This window comes from Pteropus medius, unplaced genomic scaffold (genome assembly GCF_902729225.1).
Source record: "Pteropus medius unplaced genomic scaffold, Ma_sr-lr_union100, whole genome shotgun sequence".
NCBI lineage: Eukaryota > Metazoa > Chordata > Mammalia > Chiroptera > Pteropodidae > Pteropus > Pteropus medius.
In genome coordinates this window covers 10,322,422-10,346,880 of record NW_024344370.1, presented here as the reverse complement: position 1 = coordinate 10,346,880, position 24,459 = coordinate 10,322,422, and the positions used below count along the sequence as shown (strand labels likewise).

Here is a 24,459-nt window from a genome sequence, read left to right as displayed (position 1 = left end):
TTTGGTACAAAAAAATAATAACTCCTTCTCATTGAGCGCTATGCTAAGTACTTCATATAAAATTTCTACAGATGCCAATCATTATTGGCTTGTCCAGACCCACTTCTAAGTCACTCTTTGTTGTCTACAACTGCTGCTCTTTCTGTTAGCCTCAGAAGCTGGGGCCGCAGGTGGAATATGAGCCATGTATGTTCATGTGAGACTATGACTGATATAGCTAATCAAAATATGAGATAAGCCAACCAGATTCCTTTTTTATTGGATATATGGTAAGATTTAGCCAGTTAGTGGTATACAAAATGATATGCACATTCAGAGTTAGGGTGGTCAGTTGAGACCAGATATAACACAAAATTCTAAAGGAGAATAAAAAGAGAAGACTGAATAGAAAGAAGACTACAGGGGACATGTAGAAAGAGAAGCAGAGATGCAAAGAGAGAAGAAGATCACAGTTTTGGAAGGAGAACAGCCTCAGTTTCTGATCATATTCTATATCTACTCTTTGGTTCCTATCTTTAGGTGCCCATGAGATTCCAACGTATGCTTACAAGAATCTCCTTTACTTTAAGCTAGCTTGACTAGTTCTTGAACAATAAAACTAATACAGTATAGACTAGAACAATATACCATCTTAGTGAATTATCACTGTGAATTAACTGTGAGGTGGTTATTTTCAAGACAGAGAAACAGATTCAGAGTTCAAGTAAATTTCCTAAGGGACACAACTAGTATAAGGGGAAGCTAGGATTAAAGTCCAAGTCTATATGTCTTAATTCCTCAAGTCTAGGACTAACTGGAATAAGGAAACACCAAAGACAAGGAAACCAATTAGGAATTAATTACAATAATTTAGAAGAGATAATGAGAAACACACCTAAAGCACGGATGAGGTAACAGACTTGAAAGGATGGTAAAAATGCATAGGGTTGTTCATGGGGTTAGGGGTGAGGGGTGAGTAAAGAAGTGGAAGAAGCCAAAGGTGATACTGAACATTTTTTAACTTGGCTGATTGGAGGAACAGTGGTGTCATTAATAATAATAGTATGAACATTAGGTCTGGGGCTTGCTTGTTTTGTGGGGAAGGAAATACTGAATTTTAGTCACTATTAGATTTAAGAAAACTTGTTTAAAAGGGAGTTGGCAATGTAAGCCTAAAGCTCAGAAGTAGGAAAAAGGACTTGAGAATTATTTTAAATAAGTAATTTTACTGAAGTCTTTATAAAACTCAGTGAATCGTTAAATATACAGAAAAGAAGTTTAGTACTGCACATGTACAAAGCTTTAAATTAAGAGAAAGCACTATATTTGATCCTAAAAAGAGAGTGCTTTAGATTTCTAATTTTACTCTGGCCAGCATTTATAGTGACAAATTTATTGGACCCAAATGACAAAGTAAAACAACAAAATCTAGTTATTTAGTTCTACGGAATGAGCAACACATGCATACTTTCAAACATTTATATCTTTAAAGGACATAATAATGCTTTAAGTTGCACCGCAAAAATACATGGCTATAACACACAAAAAAAGACTTGTTTTATGTCCTGCATTTCTCCATGGAACTTAACATTCTTTAACAGACATTATCTCATTGTTTTAAGAACTGTTATGAAACAATCTGACATTTATATAACACCATTCACTCTCAATAATCCCAAAGGGCTTTACAAAACCTGGAAGAATGACTTTGCTCATGTTCAATATGCAACCACTGAGGGATGGAAGTGGGGTGGGAGGGTAAAGAAGTGGACAGGACTGTGGTAGATATTCTGTGGAACACAGCAGTAACATTATACAACCATTTAAGAAAGGAAGTGAAAGACATTATTAAACTGAAACCATGAAGAAACAAGCAGAATAGATCCAAGGTAAGATTGTATTACGCTTGTTAAATTTGAGAAAAATATTAATACCATGGGTCTTATTCTTGTTTTTGTGTTTTATTAGAATAATATATAGATATATTCGAGATTTTTTAAAAATTGAGTATCATCTGCTAAATTAAGAACTCAATTTTCTATAGTGCCTTTTGTCTGTCAGCCACATTCAAGATGCTAATTACACACACACACGCACGCACGCACACACCCTCCCCTCTTCTTCTTTCCTTCCTTCTCTTTCTGGACTGAAGCTAGGATGCTGAAAAACAAACTCTCAACTGGAAAAATTTAAAAGTTTTTTTTGTTTGTTTTATTCTTTTTGTTTTTAATTTATCAGGTATATCAGTCAGGGTTCTCCAGAGAAACAAAGCCAGTAGGTTGCATATATATGTAGAAAGAGATTTACTAAAACACTATACACTTTACATACTTGAATCTTACAATAAACAAATAAATACACCCATTTCACAGATGAGGATACTGAGGCAAGGAGAGGGCAAGCGTTGTAGGTATATTTTTGTTTGTCTAGGTTGCTTTTGATCCCTTCTTCTGATAACATATCCTGCCCAATGACAGATACATGATCAATTAGTGTCTGTCTCCTGGGAGCTGGGTGCTCAAGAAGGCTAGAAAGAAGGTAGGGTGAGTCGTCTGTTGACAGATCCTAGAAATAGTCCCAGAGTTCCTGCATCCATGGCTCTGGAGTGACCCCTAGTCTTTCTGCCCTTCCTGAAGCTTGGCTATTCAGTGCTTTGTTCCATTTTGTATGCTAATGCAGTATCCCATCCTGTGGCTTAAATGTAGTTGGTTGTAACCAAGACTCTTAAGAAATATGCAGATATACTTTATAATCTATCTAAGAGCAGATGGGTATCAGTAGAAAAGATAAGACTCAAACCTAGAGTTTTCTGACTTCAAAGGCTGTGCTTTAACCATGACACCTCACTGGTTTTCGAATATTGGGATCCTGTAATGTTATCTGCCACCAGAAGAAATTACAGCATTCTCCTGATTTTGTATCTTGGCTTCTTTAGTAAAATTTTTGAAAGCAGTTAAGCTAACATGGAAAATCTTGTAAAATTACTCTATAAAACATAATTTTATTATTGAAAGGGAAAATCTTCAGTGGGCATATTTGTATTGGGATATTTGGATATTATATAAAAAGATAGCCAAAGGTATAAGAAAATGGTGCTTGAGCTTTGGCTCTTTCTCAGTGAGTAAGAAGAAATGAGAACAAAAACCTTCAGAGAAGCAGGTGAAGAGTGAAAAGAGCACAGACGTTCTGTTGCAGATTAATGCGATGGAAAGACCCAAACATTCAGATTCTTCTAGCTCTACAATTATATGAAGTGGGCTAAATTAATCTCTCTGAGATTCAGTTTTCTTATGTGTAAAATGGGGTTAGTAATGTCTAGCTATATAAGGTCACTGTGTGAGAATTAAATTATAGTTGGTCCTTCATATCCAAGGATTTTGCATCCACAGATTCAATCAACTGTGAATTGAAGATATTCAGGGTAAAAAAATCCCAGAAAGTTCAATGTGTTAAATTAAATTGATTGCTTTTGAATGTTAAGCCAAATTCATATTCCTGGAATAAATCTATATCTGTCAGGATGTATTACGCATTGAAAATATTGCCTCATTTGATATACTAACATTTTGTTTAGAATTTAAGGAGGTGGTCTACAATTTTCTTTTCTTGCAATGTCTTCACCAGGTTTTCTTATCAAGGTTATAATAGCTTTATAAATTGAAGAGTAAAGTGATCCCTCTTCTTCTAGTCTCAAAAAGAGTTTCTATAAGGTTGGTGTGGTTTGTGCAAGTCTTAAATTATGGATTTGATTTCTCTAAGAGTAATACTGAGAATCATACTTCTTCCTAAATTAGTCTTGGTAAGGCTAAATATTTCTTAGTAGCATAAGTTGTAGCATGAATTGTTGATTATTTACATCTTTTTCTTATCTAATTTCATTAAGAGTTTATCAATGTGATTAGTCTTTTAAAAGAATAAGTGTTTGTCTTTTCTCTTTTCTAATTGCTTAAAAGGGATACTCACTCAGTCTTGTCTTTCAACTTCGAGAACAAAGTAAGTATATTTATTTTAAAGACTGTTTCTGATCAATTCAATATCTGGAGTTCCTTTAGGGCTGTTTCTATTTGTTGTTTCTGATGGGTTTTAGTCAACTGATTTTGTCTCTTTGTATGCCTGGCTATGTTTTATTGTATGCTGGATACTGCATTTGCTGAATTGTTTGTAAAAAATTATAATGCCTAGGATGATGTAATTTTCCTCCAGTGATGATTTACATTGGCTTCTGCCAATGCCTGAAGGTACTAGCAATTCAGGGTCACTTCAACTTAATTTCAGAGATTGATATGATTTGAAGCTATATACTTATACAGGCCTGTCCACTTTCAGTTAACCTTTACTAAGACAGAAAAGGTTTTAGGCACCCAGACACAAAGTAAAAGGTATTCACAAACATCCCCTTTCCAGGCCCCAGGCTCCATTCTATTCCCTATCTTCTCTTCTTAAGAGGCAACCAGTACAAGCTGAAACTAATACAATATTGTATGCCAATTGTAACTGAAAAATAAACAAATTATTTAAAAAAATTTAGACATTGAAGAAAAGAGGCTGCTATGTTGCCAGAAAATGATTTCTTATAACATTTAAATTTTTGACACCCATTCCAAAACTACATGTTCAATCTTTGAAAAAGCACAATAAGTATGATAATCTGGTCTTTAAAGGACTCTAGGTTTGCTGATGGGGTTTTAGAAACAATTATTCTCACCAGAACCAAAGTGGATTTTAATAAATACCAATTAAAACTTTATAGACTATATCTACTCAAGGCTACATCAAATTGTAAAATTGAGTCACGGAAAGAACACTGGATTGGAAGTCTGGGGACTTGAGTTCTAGTCCTGCTTCTTTGCTGTGTGATTTTGAGTAAGCACCTTAATTGGCTAGACTTTGGCTTTCAGTGTTTATAATAAAGGGATAGAGCCAGATGCTCCTTTCAGGACCAAAACTCTATGATAACTGCACGGAAGGATGCAATATAAATAGAGCACACTCAAAATCAGAGTTTCTGATGCACAACGTATTTCTTAAAGCTAGCCCACTTTCACACTTTAAATATACTGCAGCATAATGTTTTAAATAAGCTAACAGTCTAGTGTGGCAATTTAAAAAAATAATATAAACTACTTTTGTACCTCAAAATAGATACTTAATGATTTTTAATATTTTGACATCATCTTAGTTCTAAGAACTTCATGTTTCTCTTTGTTCTTTCTGGCATTTCAGGTTCTTTAATGTAGCTATTAATATAATTAGGAATCATCTAGTTTTTGCATGAAAAATTACTAATACTCAAGAGTTGCATTTGTACCTTTTATCAGGAGTTTATGTGAAGAATTTTGAAAATATAACCACTTAAAACTGTCAGCATGTTGCATTAATTGTTAAAAAAATACCACACAGATTAAATTGTCTGAAGTAAGTTTTAATGCAACATATTCACAGGTTTACACTATAAAGTTGTGAAAAGAATATCGTTTTCAAATTTGATTAAGTGCTGCAAGATGCTGAAGAAACTCAGTACTCAAATGAATTATATGTTTGATGTCATTTTTGGCAAAGCCTCAGAAAATGCCACATGAAAAGAAAACACCGCACTTAAAACAAGATCCTGACAGCAGTTTGGGAGAATTAACAACTCCATTCCCAGTGGAGTGCTGGCCACCGTCAGACTCTCATGACAATATTAGCCTCCCTGCCTTGAGATGATCTAAATATCAAAACAAAATTAAAAACAACATATGCATGTGCACAGGCACACACGCAGACACAGCTCTCACCCCTTTTACTTTCTAAAGTGGGCAAATTTGTAATTAGTTCAATTTAGGCTCCAAACATCTAATGTAATTTATCAGGTTTCCTTGCAGATTTATCAGTGGTCACCGGAGAAATGAAAAGGTGGCAGGCTACCAGGCAGTGTCAATCAGGCTTTTTTTGTTGTTTTGTTTAAGTTAAGAGAGGTATAAATAATTCCCATCAGCAATGGAGATGAAGTCTCTGGTTGTCAGTACCCTCAACATCTTCTAAACTCTACAGCTGAAAATGGTGGGAATTTTTCATCTCACTACGTTTACATAATCTTTACATCCATTGTCTTCTACACCTTACTCTGTCTGAAATGAGAGACTTAAGAAAAGAGTTGTTGTTCAATTTCACTTGAAAAGTTTTTAAAAAGCATATTACAAACAAGATGATAATAAAATAACATATTAGAAAATAACACATGTATTTCTGGCATGAAGATTAAAAGGCCCAGAAAAATAAATTTCACAAAGTTAACTATGGCTGTCTTTGGCAGAAGTATTATGGGGTGATCTTTCTTCTTATCTATATGCTTTTCTATACATTTCTGATATTTTTGCAATGGACATGTATTATTTTTATAACTGAAAGAATACAGCTTTTTAAAAATCAAACAGTTATAGCTAAGGATTAATACCTACTTGTATCAATTAACAAACCTATTTTTACTGGGTTAGAAGTGGCATTGATATTAATAACAGGAAGACACATTCAGTATGACAAATAGAGCTAAAGGCTCTTTTCAAATTCTTACATTGGAATTACATCAATCAGCAGGCAGAAAGAATGCTTCTTTAAAAACTACGTAAAGACAGTGAAGGCTGCAAAGAGATACCCCTAATACACTGGTTCTTTTTTTTTAAATTTTATTTTGTTATTAGTTTCAAGTATACAGTATATTGGTTAGACATTTATATAGTTTATAAAATGATCCTCCTAATTGCTCTTTCTCTCCTGGCTCTCCACCTAGCCATTGCATTAATGCTGACTGCATTCCCTATGCCGTGCTCCCCATCCCCGTGACCATCTATCAACTACTAATTTGTACTTTTTTATCCCTTCATGGCTTTCTCCCAGCTTCCCCAGCCCCTTCTCCTCTGGGCATCACCAGACTGTCTTCTATATTTGTGAATTTCTTTTTGATTAGTTTGTTCTTTTGTTCCTTAGATTCTGTATATAAGTGAAATCATATGAAATTTATATTTCTCTGTCTGACTTATTTCACACAGTATGATAACCTCTAGGTCATCCACGTTGTTGCAAATGGTAGGATTTCATTTTTTTATGGTTGAGTAATATTCCATTGTACATATGAACCATAACTTCTTTATCCAATTGTCTGTTGATGGGCATTTAGGTTGCTTCCATCTTGGCTATTGTAAATTGTGCTGCACAGACCTAAATTACTATTAGGAAGCCTGCAAGATGGCACAGCATTTAAGACATATGAAAATATATGAATTGGTTAGTTTATTTTTCATTGCACATAAAATTAAATATGCCCATAATGTATGGTTCTAAAATAAAGTTCAACAAGATTTGTTCTTGATGACTAGTGAGAAAGTTTGAAATGAACTGTCCAAAAAAAGAACAAAGTGCTTTACAGACTCTCAAATTAAAGATGATCATCTCTTATTTATCTTCCCAAAAGATTAAATTCTTCATCTAATGATGAAGGTATATATATCTTTATGCTTCCTATATACATTTAAAAGTCTTTACTATTTTAAAAATTATGTTATTGAAATACATATTGTTAAAAATATAGCGTGCTTTCTGGTACATGAAGGCAGTAACATGTATTCAATAATATTTCACTTGAGTGACTGATTGTTCTGGCTACAGAGAGAAGCTTTATTTCTCCAGGACTTTCAGAAGAGGTGTTCCACATAATTGAATATTTTGGATAAGAGAATCTTTTCTTTAATTAATTAAAATAATAAAAATAAATTTTACCAATTAGGTTAGAATCATTGCCCATTCTGACTTATTAAACAATAAAAAATATCATCTAAACTTCTCTTAATGAATCAGAGTTATTATAATGAGCATCTGACATGTTCTCTCAGAATATGATGAAGTACATCTACAGCAAATATATCCATAATATTCCACTCCTACGTTCTTGTGTTTCCTTACCTAGTGTCAAGCAGTCGACTATCGCCTCTTGCTGCTGCTGGAATAGATGTCTCTAGCTGTGCCTGTCTCACTTTTTTTATCTTTTATTTTTTTTTTTTATCCCAATAAAATATTAGGCTCTACAGATCCACAGGCCAGTCTCTGCTCTTGCTTTTCTTTTGTTTATGTTTTTAATTCTTGAAAAATTCTTTATATACATATATGTTATATTCATAAATTTTATGATTTGCCCTTTTAAAGGGTACTCTCCTTCCCTTTTATTATTCTTTATTATAAACTTAGAACCAGATAATCAATTTGTTAGCACCATGCCCAAAGTATTATTAATAGCTGGCCTGAGAGGCTTTCTATGAATCAAGGGCATATATCCTTTCATTTTTCCATGTAAATAACATAGCTTAAAAGTAGACTATGAGTAAAGCAGATATGATACATCTAGCCTCCAAGGTGGGGGTTGGGGTGGGATGATTCAAGAGTATCTGAAGAAAGAAAATTGCTTTGGAAAAAAGGATTTTTGCTTACTTTGCTCAGAGAGAAATTAATCCTACAACGTATCAGGCACAATGCAGAGCTAACATTCCCAAAGGGTTTCTGTTTCTTATAAAAACCAAGATTAAGCTAGTTTAACAACATATGCTAGATAGATGAAAAGTAGTCAAAAACTATACACTTTCACAACTATCAAGCCTGAGGAGCCCTAGTCTGACTTAATCAGCATTAAAAAAATAGTTTGAAGAAAGCTGAAATGACTTGATGCAATTTGAGAGGTACTAAGCACCTAAGACATGTGTTTCATGAAGAGGCTTTTAAATTCTTTCTTGATTTACAAGCTCAGATTGCCCTTTCTCCTCTAATTTCTGGCATTAACCATAGAGCAGGTATTGTGTGCTTAGAACTTTGAAAAGAGGATATGACACCTTATCTCTCTAAAGCTGATTAGAGAATATGTCCAAACCTGTATCTCTATGTGAGTATGTTCAGTTTAGTACTAGTTTTGATATGATGAAACTTAAAGAAACCTGCAAAGGACTTAGAGATATAATTTAATGAAAAGGATTATACAGTTTATGAAGGAACTTGACAGATCCAATACTATCTCCAATTAACTATCAATCTTATTCAAAATTTATTACCCCCCACAAAAATCCTACGCACAGGCCTGGATGATTTACAGTGGGACTAAAGGGACTCCTAGGCTATAAACAGGATTGTCCTGCAGTACATCTCTTTTGACATTGCTGGTATCTAAAGTAAAACACCACATTTCTTGTTTACCTAAATTGCAGTGTTAGAGCCTACTGCAGACTCTGCATTAAACAAAGAAATGTAACTCTTGAATTTTAGAGCCAAATTTCATGCTACAATAAAAAATTCTAATTATATGACTATAATAATGGTTTTATTCCTTGACATTCTTTTCTTTCATTTACTGAAGCCTCCTTATATATATATTCTCTGAAGCCTTTAAAAAGTAAATAGATGGCAAATCAATGGCAAAAATTATGAAGTTATATTTAGGTAATGCTTTCTTCTTATAAAGAGGTATGATTATATCCATTATCTGACAATACCCTTGGGATATAAGGAATATCAGATCTTGAGCTTTACTGTTAAGACTGAAGAGAAAATGCATAGTCCCATATACATTTTTACTATATAAAAAAGCTTTTTTATGGGGGGGTGATATCAGAATCATGGCTGAGTGAGATGCTTCCTTTGTCTTTCCCCTATAATCTACAACTAGTGGGACATGTATAATTTAACAAAAATTCTTCTGCTCAACACACTACAATGCCTGAAATGCATAGAGGAAGAGAAACTGAAGGAATGGCAGGGACAGTGCCCACGACCCTGGTTCCCTGGCAGTGGTGGCTGTGCCCATAGCTCTAGTGGGCACAGTAGATACAGCAGAGACAGGGCTCACAACGCTGCCCCCCCACCCCACTACTGTCCTAGCAAAGAAAAGAAAAAGAAGGAAAGCAGCAACATCAGTGCCAGTGACTCCAACTCCCTCTCTCAGCTGCAGAGGTGCTACACTACCAGAGAGCCTAGTAGCAGAAACTGAAGTGATGTATGATACTCTCACCTCCCAGCTACAGCAGCACCAGCGGCCATAGGCAAATGAGAAGCAGCAGCTGTGGAGCTTGTAACCCAGGCTCTCCCTACCCTGCATCACCTGCTCTATCCCCCAACCACAGAAAAGTTGCCCAAGACAGCCCCAGACGCAGCAGTGGCACACAACATCCCTGTGACTCTGGCAGTGACACTTGAGACTATGGCAAAACCCACAAACATGGTGGCACTGGTAGTAGCAAGGCACCAGCGACCCTGGAGGCACAAGCAGCAATAAAGAGGTCACCTATGACACTAGCAGAGGTAGTGGAAGGTGTAAAGTGTTGGCTTTCAAATATAACTAGTCATCTCAGGTAAAAGAAACCAAAAGCTTATGCAATAGCAAGTACCACCTACCGGGAGGAAAAAAAAAAAAAAAAAAGGAAAGGGCTCTAATTACCAATCTGCTGTATTGTTAAAATTTTTTTAAAAAGCTGTACCTAAATAAGAAAACTGTTCCTACTTCAAATGTGCAATAGAGGAATAACCCATTAAGCACCATGAATAATCACAATAACAGGGTATAAGAAAAATAAAGTGACAATTCTCCATAAACCAAACTCAGTGTCACAGATGACTGTGATCTAAATGACAGAGAATTAAAACAGCTGTTATGAAGAAACTCAATGAGAGACAAGAAAACTCAGAAAGCCAGTTCAATGAGCTCAGGAATAAAATTAATAAGCAGAGTACTTTACCAAAGAGACCAAAACTCTAAAAAAGAACCAAAGAGAAATTATGGAGCCGAAGAACTCAATAAATGAGATGAAGAATGCACTAAAAAGCACTGGAAGTAGAGTAGATCTTGGATGATCTACTTGGATGAGAGAATTAGTGAACATAAAGATAGAAATCTAGAAATCAGGTGGAAGAGGAGAGAGAACTAAAAAAAAAAAAAAAAAAAAAAAAAAAAAAAAGAACTCATGAGAACTATCAGATCTTTGTAAAGGGAACATAAGGATAATGGGGTATCCTAGAGGGGAGAATAGAGAGAGAAGGAATAGAGTACCCCTACGAAAAGAAAAAAAAAAAAAAGAAATAATAGATGAGAACTTCAAATACCTGGGGAAGCAGATAGACATACAAGTATAAGAACTTAACAGAACACTTAATTATTTCAATGCAAAAAGACTAACTCCAAGACACATTATATTAAAACTGTCAATAGTCAACAATAAAGGAAGAATTCTAAATGCAGCCAGGAAAAAAAAAGACTATAACCTACAAAGGAACCATCAGGCTATCATTAGATTTGTCAACAGAAACTCTACAAGCCAGGAGAGAGTAGAGTGACATATTCAAAATATTGAAAGATAAAAACTGCTAGCCAAGAATATTCTATCCAGCAAAGTTTTCCTTCAAACATGAAGAAGAAATAATGGCTTTTCCAGACAAACAAAAGCTGAGGAAATTCACCACTACAGGACCCACTTACAAGAAATGTTGAAAGGAGATCTTTTACTGGAAACCAAAAGGCAAAGTACATAAAACTTTGAGTAAAGTGATAAATAGACAGAATCAGAAAATTGCTACTCTATTACAGAATAGAGTATTAAACTCTTGATTATAGCATAAATGTTAAAGGGGAAAAAGCATTAAAAATAACTATAGCTACTTCAATTTGATAACAAATATACAACATAAAAAGGGATAATTTGTGACAACAAAAACATAAAAGGGGATAAGGAAAAGAACGGAATTGTACAGGCGAATGAATATAAGGTGCTATCAGAAGGAAAAAAAAGACTATTTTTGAGATGTTTTATATATACTTCAAGGTAACCACAAAACAAAAATCTAGAGCAGAGATATGAAACACGGAAAAAGAGTAAACAGAAAAACATCATAAAAACTACAAAGTAAAAAAGCAAACAGAAACACAAAGAAAAAGAAAGAAAATGGAGCAATCAGAAAACGAATGATAAAATGGCAGTAGTACATCCTCATATATCAATAATCATCCTAAATGTAACTCACCAATCAAAAAACAGAGAGTATCTGGATGAATTGGGGGGGAAAAACACAAAACAAACTATATGCTCCCTTCGAGAGACTCATCTCAGCTTCAAAAAGAAACACAAACTCAAAGTGAAGGGGTACAAAATGATATTCCAAGCAAATGATATCCAAAAGAAAGTAGGTGTAACCAAAGTAATCCTCGGAGAAAAGGGTAAAGTTGGAGGTATTGCACTCATTGTTTTCAAACTATATTACAAAGTTATAGTAATTAAAACAGTATGGTATTGGCAGAAAAATAGACACACAGACCAATGGAATAAATTGAAAGCCCCAAAATAAACCTGCGCATATATGGACAACTAATTTACAACAAAGGAGCCAAAAATATACAATGGAGAAAGGAAAATCTCTTCATAAATGGTTCTGGGAAAACTGGAGAGCCACATGCAAAAGAATGAAAATAGACTACTACCTTATACCATACACAAAAATTAACTCGAAATGGATTAAAGATTTGAATGTAGGATCTGAAACCATAAAATACATAGAACAAAACACAGCACTAAGCTCCTGCCAGATATAGCATATCATATTGAAAAGACCAAATCATCCAGAGTTGCCATAATTCTCAGATAATTTAGTCTTGGACTAAAATAAAATGCTTTATAAAAGTTTGATATGTAGCCATATAGCCCAATCAAGATATCTTTCCTGAATAGGTTCAGGAGGGTATTCGGATCAACTGATACACAAAGTTACAGAGCCATGGTCAACAACACTTTCCAACTTCTTTTCATGTGATAATCTTACTATGCAAATGAATAGAAAACCTTTGATCTGCTCCCAGAGTTTATATAGTTCTACCCTTGGAAGATTGGCTAAGTTCTAACATACATTCAAGGATGCCTAAAATCCTACTTTGTTTCCATGATGCTATGCAGTGAGGAATTGTCGCAGATCAAAGGAGAATAAGGACACATGATGACTAAATGCAATATTGAATTCTGGATGTAAAGATAGAACAGAAAAAGGACAGCATTAGGAAAACTGGTGAAATTCTAATAAGGTCTACAGTTAGATAATAATATCCTATCAACATTAATTGCTTGATTTTGATCATTGTATTATGGTTATACAAGGCTTTAACATTAAAGGTATAAGAGCGCTTTATTATTTTTATAACCTCTGTAAATCCAAATTATTTTAAAATAAAACAATCAAAAATAAATAAATAAAATGGCTCATTCTGAAACTAGAAGAAAAATGACAGCAACCATAACGACCCAAATTTTTTGGAAACTAATTTTAACTGTCATTCAGATTTAGGGAAAATCTGAATTTCTAGATGATATAAAAAAATTAAATTCAAAAAGTAATTACTTAATATAATTCTCTAATTATGACACACGAAAAAAGATTTTAACATGGTTAACTTTCATATAAATAGACTGAAAGAAGCTCCATAAGAATCTTCTCTTTCAAGTTAAGAAATCATTCTTTAAGCTCTAATCTATCTTTACCTAATTGTATTCAATATTTCAAAAGCGTATAAATAAATACAGCACTGTGTAGATCTAATATAGGCCATAATCATACAGCATTATTATAGTAATTATCTACTTGCAATTCTCTCATTCCTACTAGATCATGAACTACAAAGGCAAGAACCATTCAACTATTGCCAACTTCACACCCCTAATTCAACATGGTTCTTGAGACACGGGGGTACTAATAATTATTTAATCAAAATGAATAAAATATTTAAGTAAAATATCTTTCTAGTTGAAAGGAATTACTTTCACATATTTAAAATGTTTTTAACATTAAGATACAATTCCTGTGTAATTTATGATTGTAAAAAGAAAACAGATTTGAGGGATCCAACCTGCTATTTGGAAATTGAATATTACATGCTTCATAGCTAAAACAGTTTTAAACTAGAGCTCTTCATTGAAATAGCTTTTTTGAAGCTCCTGGCTTTATAAAAACCATAGTAAAATTATGAACATATTTAACCTGTATAAAAAGCAGGGGTATCATTTCGACCAACTTTTGATTCGTTTTATAAATATTTTAGATTTTCTGTATCTAAACATGAGTCAAATAACAAACAAACAAAAAAACCAAGAGTTTGTATTTAATGTCCTTCAAGTCCATGCACAAGTGTTTACACAGGTCTCAAACACAGGCCCTAAGTACTTTTCTTAGATCTTTTAAAGGGTATGCAATATAAAAAAATGAACATTACTTTCTGTGCACTTCTAGATATGTTCTATGGCAACATTTAAGTCTTGCCTGATGTCAAGTACTTTTTTTATTTAGGAACAATAGATGATCATGTTTTTTTTTAAATTTACTTCTCAGACAAAAGTCTTAGGTAGAAATTTACTTTATTGGCTATCTGTCCAAAGACATTAATGTTGTCCATTAACGACAACAACAACAAAAAACTCAGGAAGAAAAGAGGAGAGAAAGAGGAAGAGAGAAGGAGGAAAGAGGGGAGAGAGGGAAGAAGGAGAAGTACCAAATAAAAATATAAGCTTGATAAAAGCCCCTACCTTCACTTCTTTTTTCGGCTTGTTTTGCTGAATTGTCCAATTTTTTTTGTTTTGCTGCTAAGAGTTCCCGCTTTAATTGCCTTGCTTCTTTTCTGAGCTCTTCACTATAAAGCAAAAACAACCATATCATATAAGCATATATTATACTGAGAAAAAGTTGTTTAGCAAAAACAACTAAATCTAGTTTTCAGGTACGTTAAATCTCTAAGAATGTGCATGTGTATATGTGCTATGGAAACATACTTGAAGGATATTTTTAAAGTTGTAATTTTTCATAATAGTAATATAATAGGAATTAAAAATGTACCCCCTTTCAATTATATTAAACAGAAGTAGATAAGTGATAAGGGACCCATTGTTTTCCCTTGAATTTACTTGAAAGTTTAACATTCTAGTTTCAGTTTAATAATTCATGGAGATCCAAGTCAAAACAAAATTTTAATGTAAGTACTATTCTCTAAATCTGGGCATACACAAACAGATCTGGCTTTAAAACTTGCTGAATTCCTCAAATGAAACAAGTAACTACCACTTATTAAGCACTTAAGTTATTTAAACTTAATTTTTTAAACTCAAATTTTAACCCATTTAATACCACAGTTTGACAAATAATGTCCTCTTCTGCAAAACCTACCAGACTGAGTTGCTGAGATGGTGAATTTAATCATATATTAAAAGCAAACTGAAATGTAAATGTTGACCTCACTGCAAGTCACTAGTTAAGTGACTAGTTTCCACAAGCTGGTTTTAGGACAAGAGATTCATATTTATGCCTTGGAAAAACTTATTAACTACCCATGTCATGAACCCTTAGGGTCACCTGTGAAAAGTCCAAAGTATGTCATTTATATCTGTAAATGTCAAGCATCCATTTTATTTTCAACAAAAGCTAGAGTGGATCACAGAGACAGAAAACTATAGCCTAATCAGGCACGTCATTCTGGAAATGGTTCCTAAAGACCCATGCCAAGTATTAGTGGAATCTTCTCAAGTCTAAATAGTTCTAGTGCTTCCTACTGATCTCCAAATCTCATATGTTTTTTACTACTGCCCTACTGTAGAGTCATCAAACTAACAGGTCTTAACAATGTGCATGACTCAGTTCTGTCTCTTCTCCACATCAAACACATAGAGCCATATTTTGTATCTGCATGGCCTCCAAGATCCTGAACTCTGAAACTTTCCTCTCAGATCAACATCTACTACCTTTTTAGTTTTCTCAGTCTTTCATTCCTACTGAACCTGGGCTCACACATATAATAATAAAAGCCAACTCCATAACCATAGTTCATAGTCCAGCGGCCGTATTCCAACCCCAGTTGGCTCTCTATCCATTCTGAATGTTATGGTCAGCCATTTCACAGATGTCCTCAATTGCACCCTTAATTTTCTTGACTTGTTTGTTCTTATGGATATATCACAATCACCTAAAAGAACTTGTTAAAACAAGAAGACAAGACTCCAGAGACTATGATTTCTTTAGGTGTTGGAATTGCCTGGGAATTTGCTCTTGAGGTGATACCATTATGTACATTTGGGACCCAGTGCTTTAGGGCCTTACTATAGAAATTATCTTCTCTTCCTTACAGTGTTGAGCACTTCTACTTTAAAGGCCCTTTTATTCAGCCAACTCAAATTTCTCTAGACTCTGCTCCAATCAAGTATTATTATCTTCTCAGTGGACTCCTCACCTGAAAGAATAGTTTATATATACAGCCTACCTCATCAATCTCTAACTGCTTAATCTCTTGCAATCTATCCTTCTTATACTCTACTGAAACTGCTTCTATATCAACCAAATGGCCTTTTCTCAGTCCTTCCCTTCCTCTTTGGATGCTCTATCATTCAATGATATTAACCACTCCTTTCTTCTTGAAATTCTATCCTAATTGGACTTACGTAGCACTTTAGAGTCTTGATTTTCTGATTCTACTTCTAAGTTACTTTCTCTTCTCATCCTATAATGGTTGGTATTTTTCTCATTTCTACAGTCTGTACACTGGCATTTTGATCTAATTTCATAACATCAACTATCACCTCTACAGAAGTTATTTACAAATCTACATGTTTTGTCGTGATTTTGGTCTTGCATTTCTAACTATCTGTTACAAATCTCCATGTACATTAGTGCTGTCCAAGAGAAATATAAGGTAAGACACATATGCAATTTTAAGTTTCCTAGCAGCTACATTTTAAAAAATGGTAAAGAAACAGATTAAATTAATTTTAACATATTTTATTTAACTCAATATATCCAAAATATTTTTTCAACATGCAACTAATGTAAAAATATTAATATGGTATTCTACATTTTTTTTTGTACTCAGTCTTCTAAATCCAGTGTGTATTTTATATATCTCAATTCAAAGTAGCCACATCTCAAGGGCCCAGATCTAGATGGATAGCAGAGGCTAGGTGTCGCAATAATCACAAATGCTTTATGTCCAAACTTGAAGTCATCTTCTTCCTGCCCAAATCTGTTCCTTCTTCTGAAGTCTCTTTTCTGTCTAATGACCAGAGTTTACGCTACCTCTGGGACTGATCCCCCTCTCTTTCTCTGAATCACTGTCGAAGTATGTCTTTTTCCAATTTCTTTCGCATATAACTACTCTTCCTGACTTTCACCATCAATGCCTAATTTAAGGTCTCAGGTATTTCTCAGATAAATGTAATTACTTCCTATATCTTGGAAGTTATAAGAACACAGGGAATAGCAACCACATCTTTGCTCTGTCTACTAAATACCTGTATCTTTTTAATATACTGGCTTAAAAATTTTTTACTTTGGTAAGTAATTCAGAAATTTAGATTCTGTTTCCAGAAGGCTAAGGTCTTTGAGGGAAAGATTATTTTGAAAGTAGAAAAGGAAATGCTGTGTGATGGCTAAATAAACTGTTATAAGAGTAATTTGAAGTATGCAAAGAATGAGAGGCAATAAAAGTGCGTACTATTGTAGAGGCAGTGGAACAGAGTTATTAAAAGTATTAACTTTGGATTCAGAAAGTCCTGATATAAAAGCCAAGTCCATCACTTACTATCTGGGTGACCTAAACAATTACTTAATTTCTCAGAGCCTAAGTTTCCTTAACTACGAAATCAGAGTAAGATATTTAAAATATTGGGTACTCAATACATGCCAACAAATGGTAGCTATTATTATTTAGATCATATGTTCAAATTAGGAGTACATTTATGGGATGCTTGCCACGTAGGGATATTTATTATGTTATTTATTGCAGACGAATGCTACCTCTACCACATATGGAGATCAACTCTATTCAAAAAAATTTTAAAAAGGCATTGAAAGCATAACAGTACCATCTAAAAATCTATCCCTAAACAGTCAAAGATTTAGATAAGCTATTGAAGTAGCCATAGTAATATATGAACCGAACAATGAGGAATAAAAACTCAAAAAAGACTAAGTGAAACAGAGAAGGATGTCTATACAGATTATTAAGATATGCTTCATTATATCAGATTGTTGAGGTGATTAAGAGTTTACAACACTGTCAAAATCTTTCAGACTATTTAAACAACACCATTTGTTAGTACTTGTGGAATCTATAACTCTTGGAATAAAATGCAAGTTTTTAGAACAGTCTTCAGATCACAGTCTAATTTTAGGGTTCCCAATCTTATATTCCCTGGAATAGAATCCTATCCATTGACATTAATTAAAATATATTTAAATCTGATATGATAAGAATGAAAATTGTAAGCCTGAGGTATACTGCTTACAAAGCAAGCATACAAACTATGGGCTTAGAGTCTACACAGTATTTTTTTGGCTCCCTCAGAACCTAGTTTCTGCTTGTATGGTAAAAGAAATGGCTTCCATAAGCTGCTATTAACTCTAAGCTAATTAATTTTTTTCCTAATAGTATGCTTCTAATTTGAATTCATTTGAATTTTAATGTGGTTTATATGACAACACTGTTATCCACCAGATAATTCTGCATTGTATATATGTTTTAATCTGGTAAATCTGAAATATGCTCTGTTCTAATAAAAAAAAATTCCTTAAAAAAATCAGCCCAATAAAATATCAGTAGCCTAGAAATTACTGTAGCTTTTATATAGCAAAGGAATAGCAAAGAAATTACTAATTCATTCAACAACTTCTAGAGCATCTAATATTTGTTTGGTACTATTCTGAGTGAAGGCACAGAAATCAAGATGAATAAGAAGAGAGAGGAACCTAACTTCGATAGATTCTTTAAATCCATTTCCTCCCTCACCACTTAATCTTCTCAATAAGCTGTGATATAAGCACTTTACAGATAAGAAGGCTGAGGCTTACGGAGATTAAATACTTAGCCTGAAGTCACACAGTCTAAGTGATAGAGCTAGAACTAAAAATGGGATCATCTGAATTTTATGTTCTTTCCATTATGGAACACTGATACCTTGAGAAAAGTTTCCCAGGGAGACTAAATTCCAAGGAGGGACATAAGTCAAGTACATAAAAACAACAACAACAGTACATAATAAAAAGTAGTAACTGCCTTGACAAAAAAATGACTAGAGCATTTTGAAATTCAGAGAGGACAGATAACCATAGGCTTAAGTAAGAATGGCTTCATAGAGGAGGCATGTGAACTGGACCCTGAGGGATGAGTAAGAGGTATCCCAGTAGGCAGATACAGTGAAGAAACATCCAAGCAGTGTGTCTAAACCAAGACAGAGAGGTGAGAAAATACAGGTCCATGTTAAAATATTTTGCTAAAGCATAAATGTTTTAAAGGGGTGGCAGGGCTAGTAACAAAAGAGAGGGCTAGGAAGAGATTCTGGGGCAAAGTAAATGCCAAGCATCTATGAGTGGCCAGGTAAGAATATTTTCCTTCAATTTTTCCATACCTTTGAGCTTCCAAAAATTTTTTTACGATCAATTTCTTAACTGCTCTTATTGTCTTCGTTTTACTCACTAATCCACCTATTTTAATATCTTACTAGTAACCTGTACATTCATGAAATTGCTGTCTTCTAAGAAGTAACTGATGACCTCCTAATTAAAAACTTCGACAGCTTCCTTTTAGATTGGAACTTCAGGAGAATCTGATTCTGTTGACCACTTTATCTTTGACCCTTTGCTATCTCAGGCACTGCCATGCCAGATCCCCTCCTTTTTTTGATATTCTTTCTCTGTTTCCATGGTTTTACTCTTCCACTTCCTGCTCCTCAAATATAATAAGTGCTTCTCAGTAGCCTAGTCTCAAACTTCTCTTCTCTCTGTTTAGAAATTTCATCCACATTCAGGACTTCGAATCCATCTAAACGCAGTCAATATATAAAATCAAGATCATTAGCCTGATGCTCTTCACACATTTTCACTTCTAAGCTTAAATTCACATTTCTAACTGCCAGATTAATGCATCCATTAGATATCCTATAAATGCATCATATCTACCATTTTAAAAGTCAAATGGATTACAACAGAGAAATGCAAACTAAAACCACAATGAGATATCACCTCATACCTGTCAGAATAGCTATCATCAATAAATCAAAGAGCAACAAGTGTTGGTGAGGATGTGGAGAAAAGGAAATCTTCATACACTGTTGGTGGGATTGCGAATTGTTATAGCCAGTGTGGAAAAACAGTCTGGAGTTTCCTCAAAAATTAAAAATGGATATATCTTTTGACCCAGCAATTGCACTTCTGGATATTTATCCAAAGAAAATCAAAATAATAATTCCTAAGATCTATGCACCCCTATGTTCATGGCAGCACAATTTACAATAGCCAAGATAAGGAAGCAACCTAAATGCCCATCATTAGATGACTGGATAAAGAAATTATGGTTCATATACACAATGGAATATTACTCAGCCAATAAAAAAAAATGAAATCCTACCATTTGCAATGACATGGATTGACCTCGAGGTTATCACGCAGAGTAAAATAAGTCAGACAGAGAAAGATAAATATCATATGATTTTACTTAAATGCAGAATCTAAGGAACAAAATGAACTAATCAAAAATAGACTCACAAATATAGAGGACAATCTGGTGATGGCCAGAGGGGAAAGGGGTGAAGGGCTGGGAGAAAGAGGTGAAGAGTTAAAGAAGTACAAATCAGTAGTTGATAGTTGATCACGGGGATGGGGAGCACAGCATAGGGAATGCAGTTAGCATTAATGTCATGGCTAGGTGGAGTCAGAGGAGTGAAAGAGCAATTACGGGGGTCATTTCATAAACTATATAAATGTCTAACCAATGTACTATATATTTGAAATAAATAATAAAATTAAAAAAAAAAGTCAGATTGATTGTTTGCCTCCTCAGAAAACACCACCTTATTTCTATCTTTCCATTTTAGATAAAGCCACTAGAATGCTGACTGTCAGGCCTACCTTCTGGTATTACTTCCTTATTTTTCTACTGCTGCTAAGTAGTCACAACCTTCTTTAACAAAGTCTCTTCCTTTCTGTAATAGAGAAGTCATGAAAGCTGTCTGGGCTTTTATGACTTCTCTATTACAATGATCTCCTACTTGGTCTATATGCCTCTGTTCTGACCTTTCTTCCATTCATTTTGCACACTTATGCCAAATCCTAAAATTCTACTCCCCTGATCTTCATAACTCCCTAAATCCCATTGAATTGTGCACTAATTTATTTCCCAAGCATCAAAGACCCTCTCATGAGCTACCTTCAAACTACTTGTTCAACTTTATCTCTCTTATACCCTCTATAGTTACTCTAAATTTCAGGCAAAACATACTAGTCATAACTACTTTGGCAAATTTTAAGTTTCAGCACACATACCTCTTTGTTCATGCCATTTCCACCACCTAAAATGGTCTTTCCTCCCTGTTTCTGTCTACCAAAATCTTCCTCATCTTTCAAGGTTCATGGAGAAAGTAGGACTTGAGCACAGCCCTGGGGCAAGGTTGTCAACTTCACTGAGCCTCTATTTTTTCATCTGTAAATTGTGACTATGTTCAGCGTATGTATTATAAAAAGACTAATGTAAAAATTAAGAATTAATATGAGTAAGAACACTATCTGGTGCTTAGAAGGCAGTTTTTTAAGCCATTTCTAGCTTGCCCCGAGAAGACTCATGGCAGCACTTGAGGCTGCAGCATTTACCCCAAGACAGCTCGCAGATTACAGTCCTAAACTTACCCTCTAAGTTTGCCAAACATCTCCCATGCTTTTCAGAGAATTACATCAAAACAAGATTGATGCAACTGGGACAGCTTGTTTGAAAAGAAAACAGATGCCAAATGATCTGAAAAAAAGGATTACAAAGGGGACAACAGTAGCCAGATTCTGTGGTGAACTTATTGCACTGAAATGAAGGAGGTGACAGCGTTGTCAACATTCCACAATGATATTGTGACTGAAGTAGACAACAGAAATGGAAAGAAAATCAAGAAGCCATGTGTCATTGTGAATTATAACAGGAATATGGGAGCAGTGGACTTGGCTGATCAGATGCTCACTTTTTACCCAACCGAACGCAAAAGGCACAAGTTTTGGTATAAGAAAGTCTTTCACCACCTTCTAAACATTACAGTGCTGAACTTGTATAACCTGTTCAAGAAGGCCAGTCCTCAGCATATGATCAGCCACATAAACTGATGTTGACTGCAAGAATGCTGGAAAAGCATCACAAGCCAGGGCAGCAATGTCTTCAAAGTTGTCTGTGCTCCGATGATGCCACACCTCTTTGCCTGTCTGGAAGACATTTCCCCAAGAGCATACCACCAACATCAGGGAAACAATCCAATTGGTCGCTGCAAAATTTGCTGTTCGCAGCAAGGACAGCAAGAAGACCTGGAGAGAAACATGGTATTTTTGTGCAGAATGTGATGTTCTGCTTCAGGTTGTTCTGTGCTTTGAAATTTACCACACGAAAAAAAAATTATTAAATACTGACATCATATACATTTTTGTTACCTTAGGATTAGAGACAAGTTCTGTTTAGAACTAACTCCAAGAACAATTTTTATACTTTACTTTCACATTGAAAATCAGTCAGATTTGTTTTAGTCTTAAAGAGCGTGTTTATGTAAAATTAAGTTAACGCTGGTAGTGAGCTGCGCTTTTTTTCTAAATGGGAAGTGAGTTAATGACAAAATATACTACAACCAACTTATGACTGCTAAGTTAAATAATCAATTTAAAGAAAATGATAAATAAAAATAAATGATTTTAAGTAAATTGATGATAAAATGATACTGATTACTAGTAAAGATATCTACTCTAATGTTATTGATGGATTTTTTTTTTTCTTTTCAAAACTAGCACCCATTCCAAAAGATTAAACAAAACATTTGGGTAAAAAAAGAGACACGTTAATCAGAAGATCTAGACCAAACATCATTATGTGGCCACAAGAAAAGCAATTTATCCTCCTTCTTTGCCTCAGTTTTATCATCAACTAAGAATAGTCTGAGGAAGGTGTGAAATAATATTTCTGAATCACATAATCATAATATAAATGTAAAAAGCAATTATGCTCTACAGATCATTTTATTTCATTTCCTTTGGATTTAGGATCTTAGAGTCCATTATTTAAGGAAATGATAAGGTGCTAAATATAGTCATCTTCATCTTAAACACAAAGAAGTTGAAGTGTAGTGGAAGAGTTTTTTTCAATATTGCCCTCTAAATATGATACAGATATCCTAATTCTTTATGCAGTTTCTCTCTTAATGTGCTAACTACTCAATGAATAAAAAGTACATTTGGAGTCGAATACCTTATTTTTAATCTGAACTTTTATACAACAGAAGACACTATGAATAAGTGACTACATGGGAAAGTTTTTAGAACTGCAGTATGTTTACATTTTTATCAGACTGCTTATATTACTTTATAAAGGTAGTGTAAATAACTTGGAATTTTCTAAAATCATCCAGCTTTTCAACTTGAAATTGAAGATTTAAAATGGCAATGACAATACAGGTGTTAAATTATAATGTACACCTGAAAATTATATAATTGTATTAACCAATGTTACCTCAATAAACTTAATTTTTTTAAAAAGGGGGGTAGAATAGACACTAAAAAATAAATATAAATAAATAAATAAATAAATAAATAAAATGGCAATGACAAGTCTCTTGCATAATTTTCAGTCAGTTTTAATTTTTTCCCAGCTGCTCTTCTAATTTCCTCCAGTTTCCAGGAATGTGCCTTAGGAAAATTTTGAGCTATATCTGTTCCTTTTTCCTATGGCATGAGAAATATTATCTTAATATAAGGGTGATGAACTCAAACACTGAACTTCTCTAACATTTACCTTCAAAACAAAAAAAAGGAAAGGTAAAGTTGTCAAAACCTAAGCATTTGATATGTTTAGGGAGAGAACGTTAATCTAAAAAAGTGAATGAAATGTGTATAAATTTCTTATATAGGACAGTAAATGAATTTGCTTAGAGCCCTGTTAAGCAAGCTGACAGGTAAACACATATCCATTACAGATCATTGTTTCTTGGACCATGGAGTAATACTTGCAGTTAGCATAAGCCTGTTATTTGCCAACATCTGACAAGAATTCATAACACATGGAAATGATTGAAAACCAAAAAGTACACCCTTCATGGTTTTTAGTCTATTGCTTTAACCACGAAGATACTGAATCTGTTTGCAATGAAACAACAGTTTGGCTATTGATAAAATCATAAAATAGCTGTAATAAAAGCCCATCATAGGTATTAAAACTATAGATGTATAACACGAGTTTTAGACTTTGGTATCATTAGCAGTAACAGAGATGCAGGTTTACCATACAAAATAAAGTACCAGAATATGTTGTAGTTTATACATGAGTTTTGAAAAATATATACATACATCCAGGAAATATCTAATCAAATTAAATCAGGGAAATCCATTGTACATTCAAAGCTCTGTTCTAGGTCTGTTCCCTCATCTTGAATGAGATAACAGAAAGGTTGT

The 24,459-nt window shown here is 34.0% G+C and overlaps 1 protein-coding gene across 1 annotated transcript in view; it reads right to left on the bottom strand.

The window, feature by feature from the left end:
- Positions 1–24,459, bottom strand: part of CWC27 (CWC27 spliceosome associated cyclophilin) — a 172,444-nt gene that overhangs the window by 64,392 nt on the left and 83,593 nt on the right. Inside the window, exon 11 of the mRNA XM_039870017.1 lies at positions 14,547–14,650. Within this exon, the coding sequence (XP_039725951.1) occupies positions 14,547–14,650 (104 nt within the window). The remainder of the gene's footprint in view (positions 1–14,546; positions 14,651–24,459) is intronic.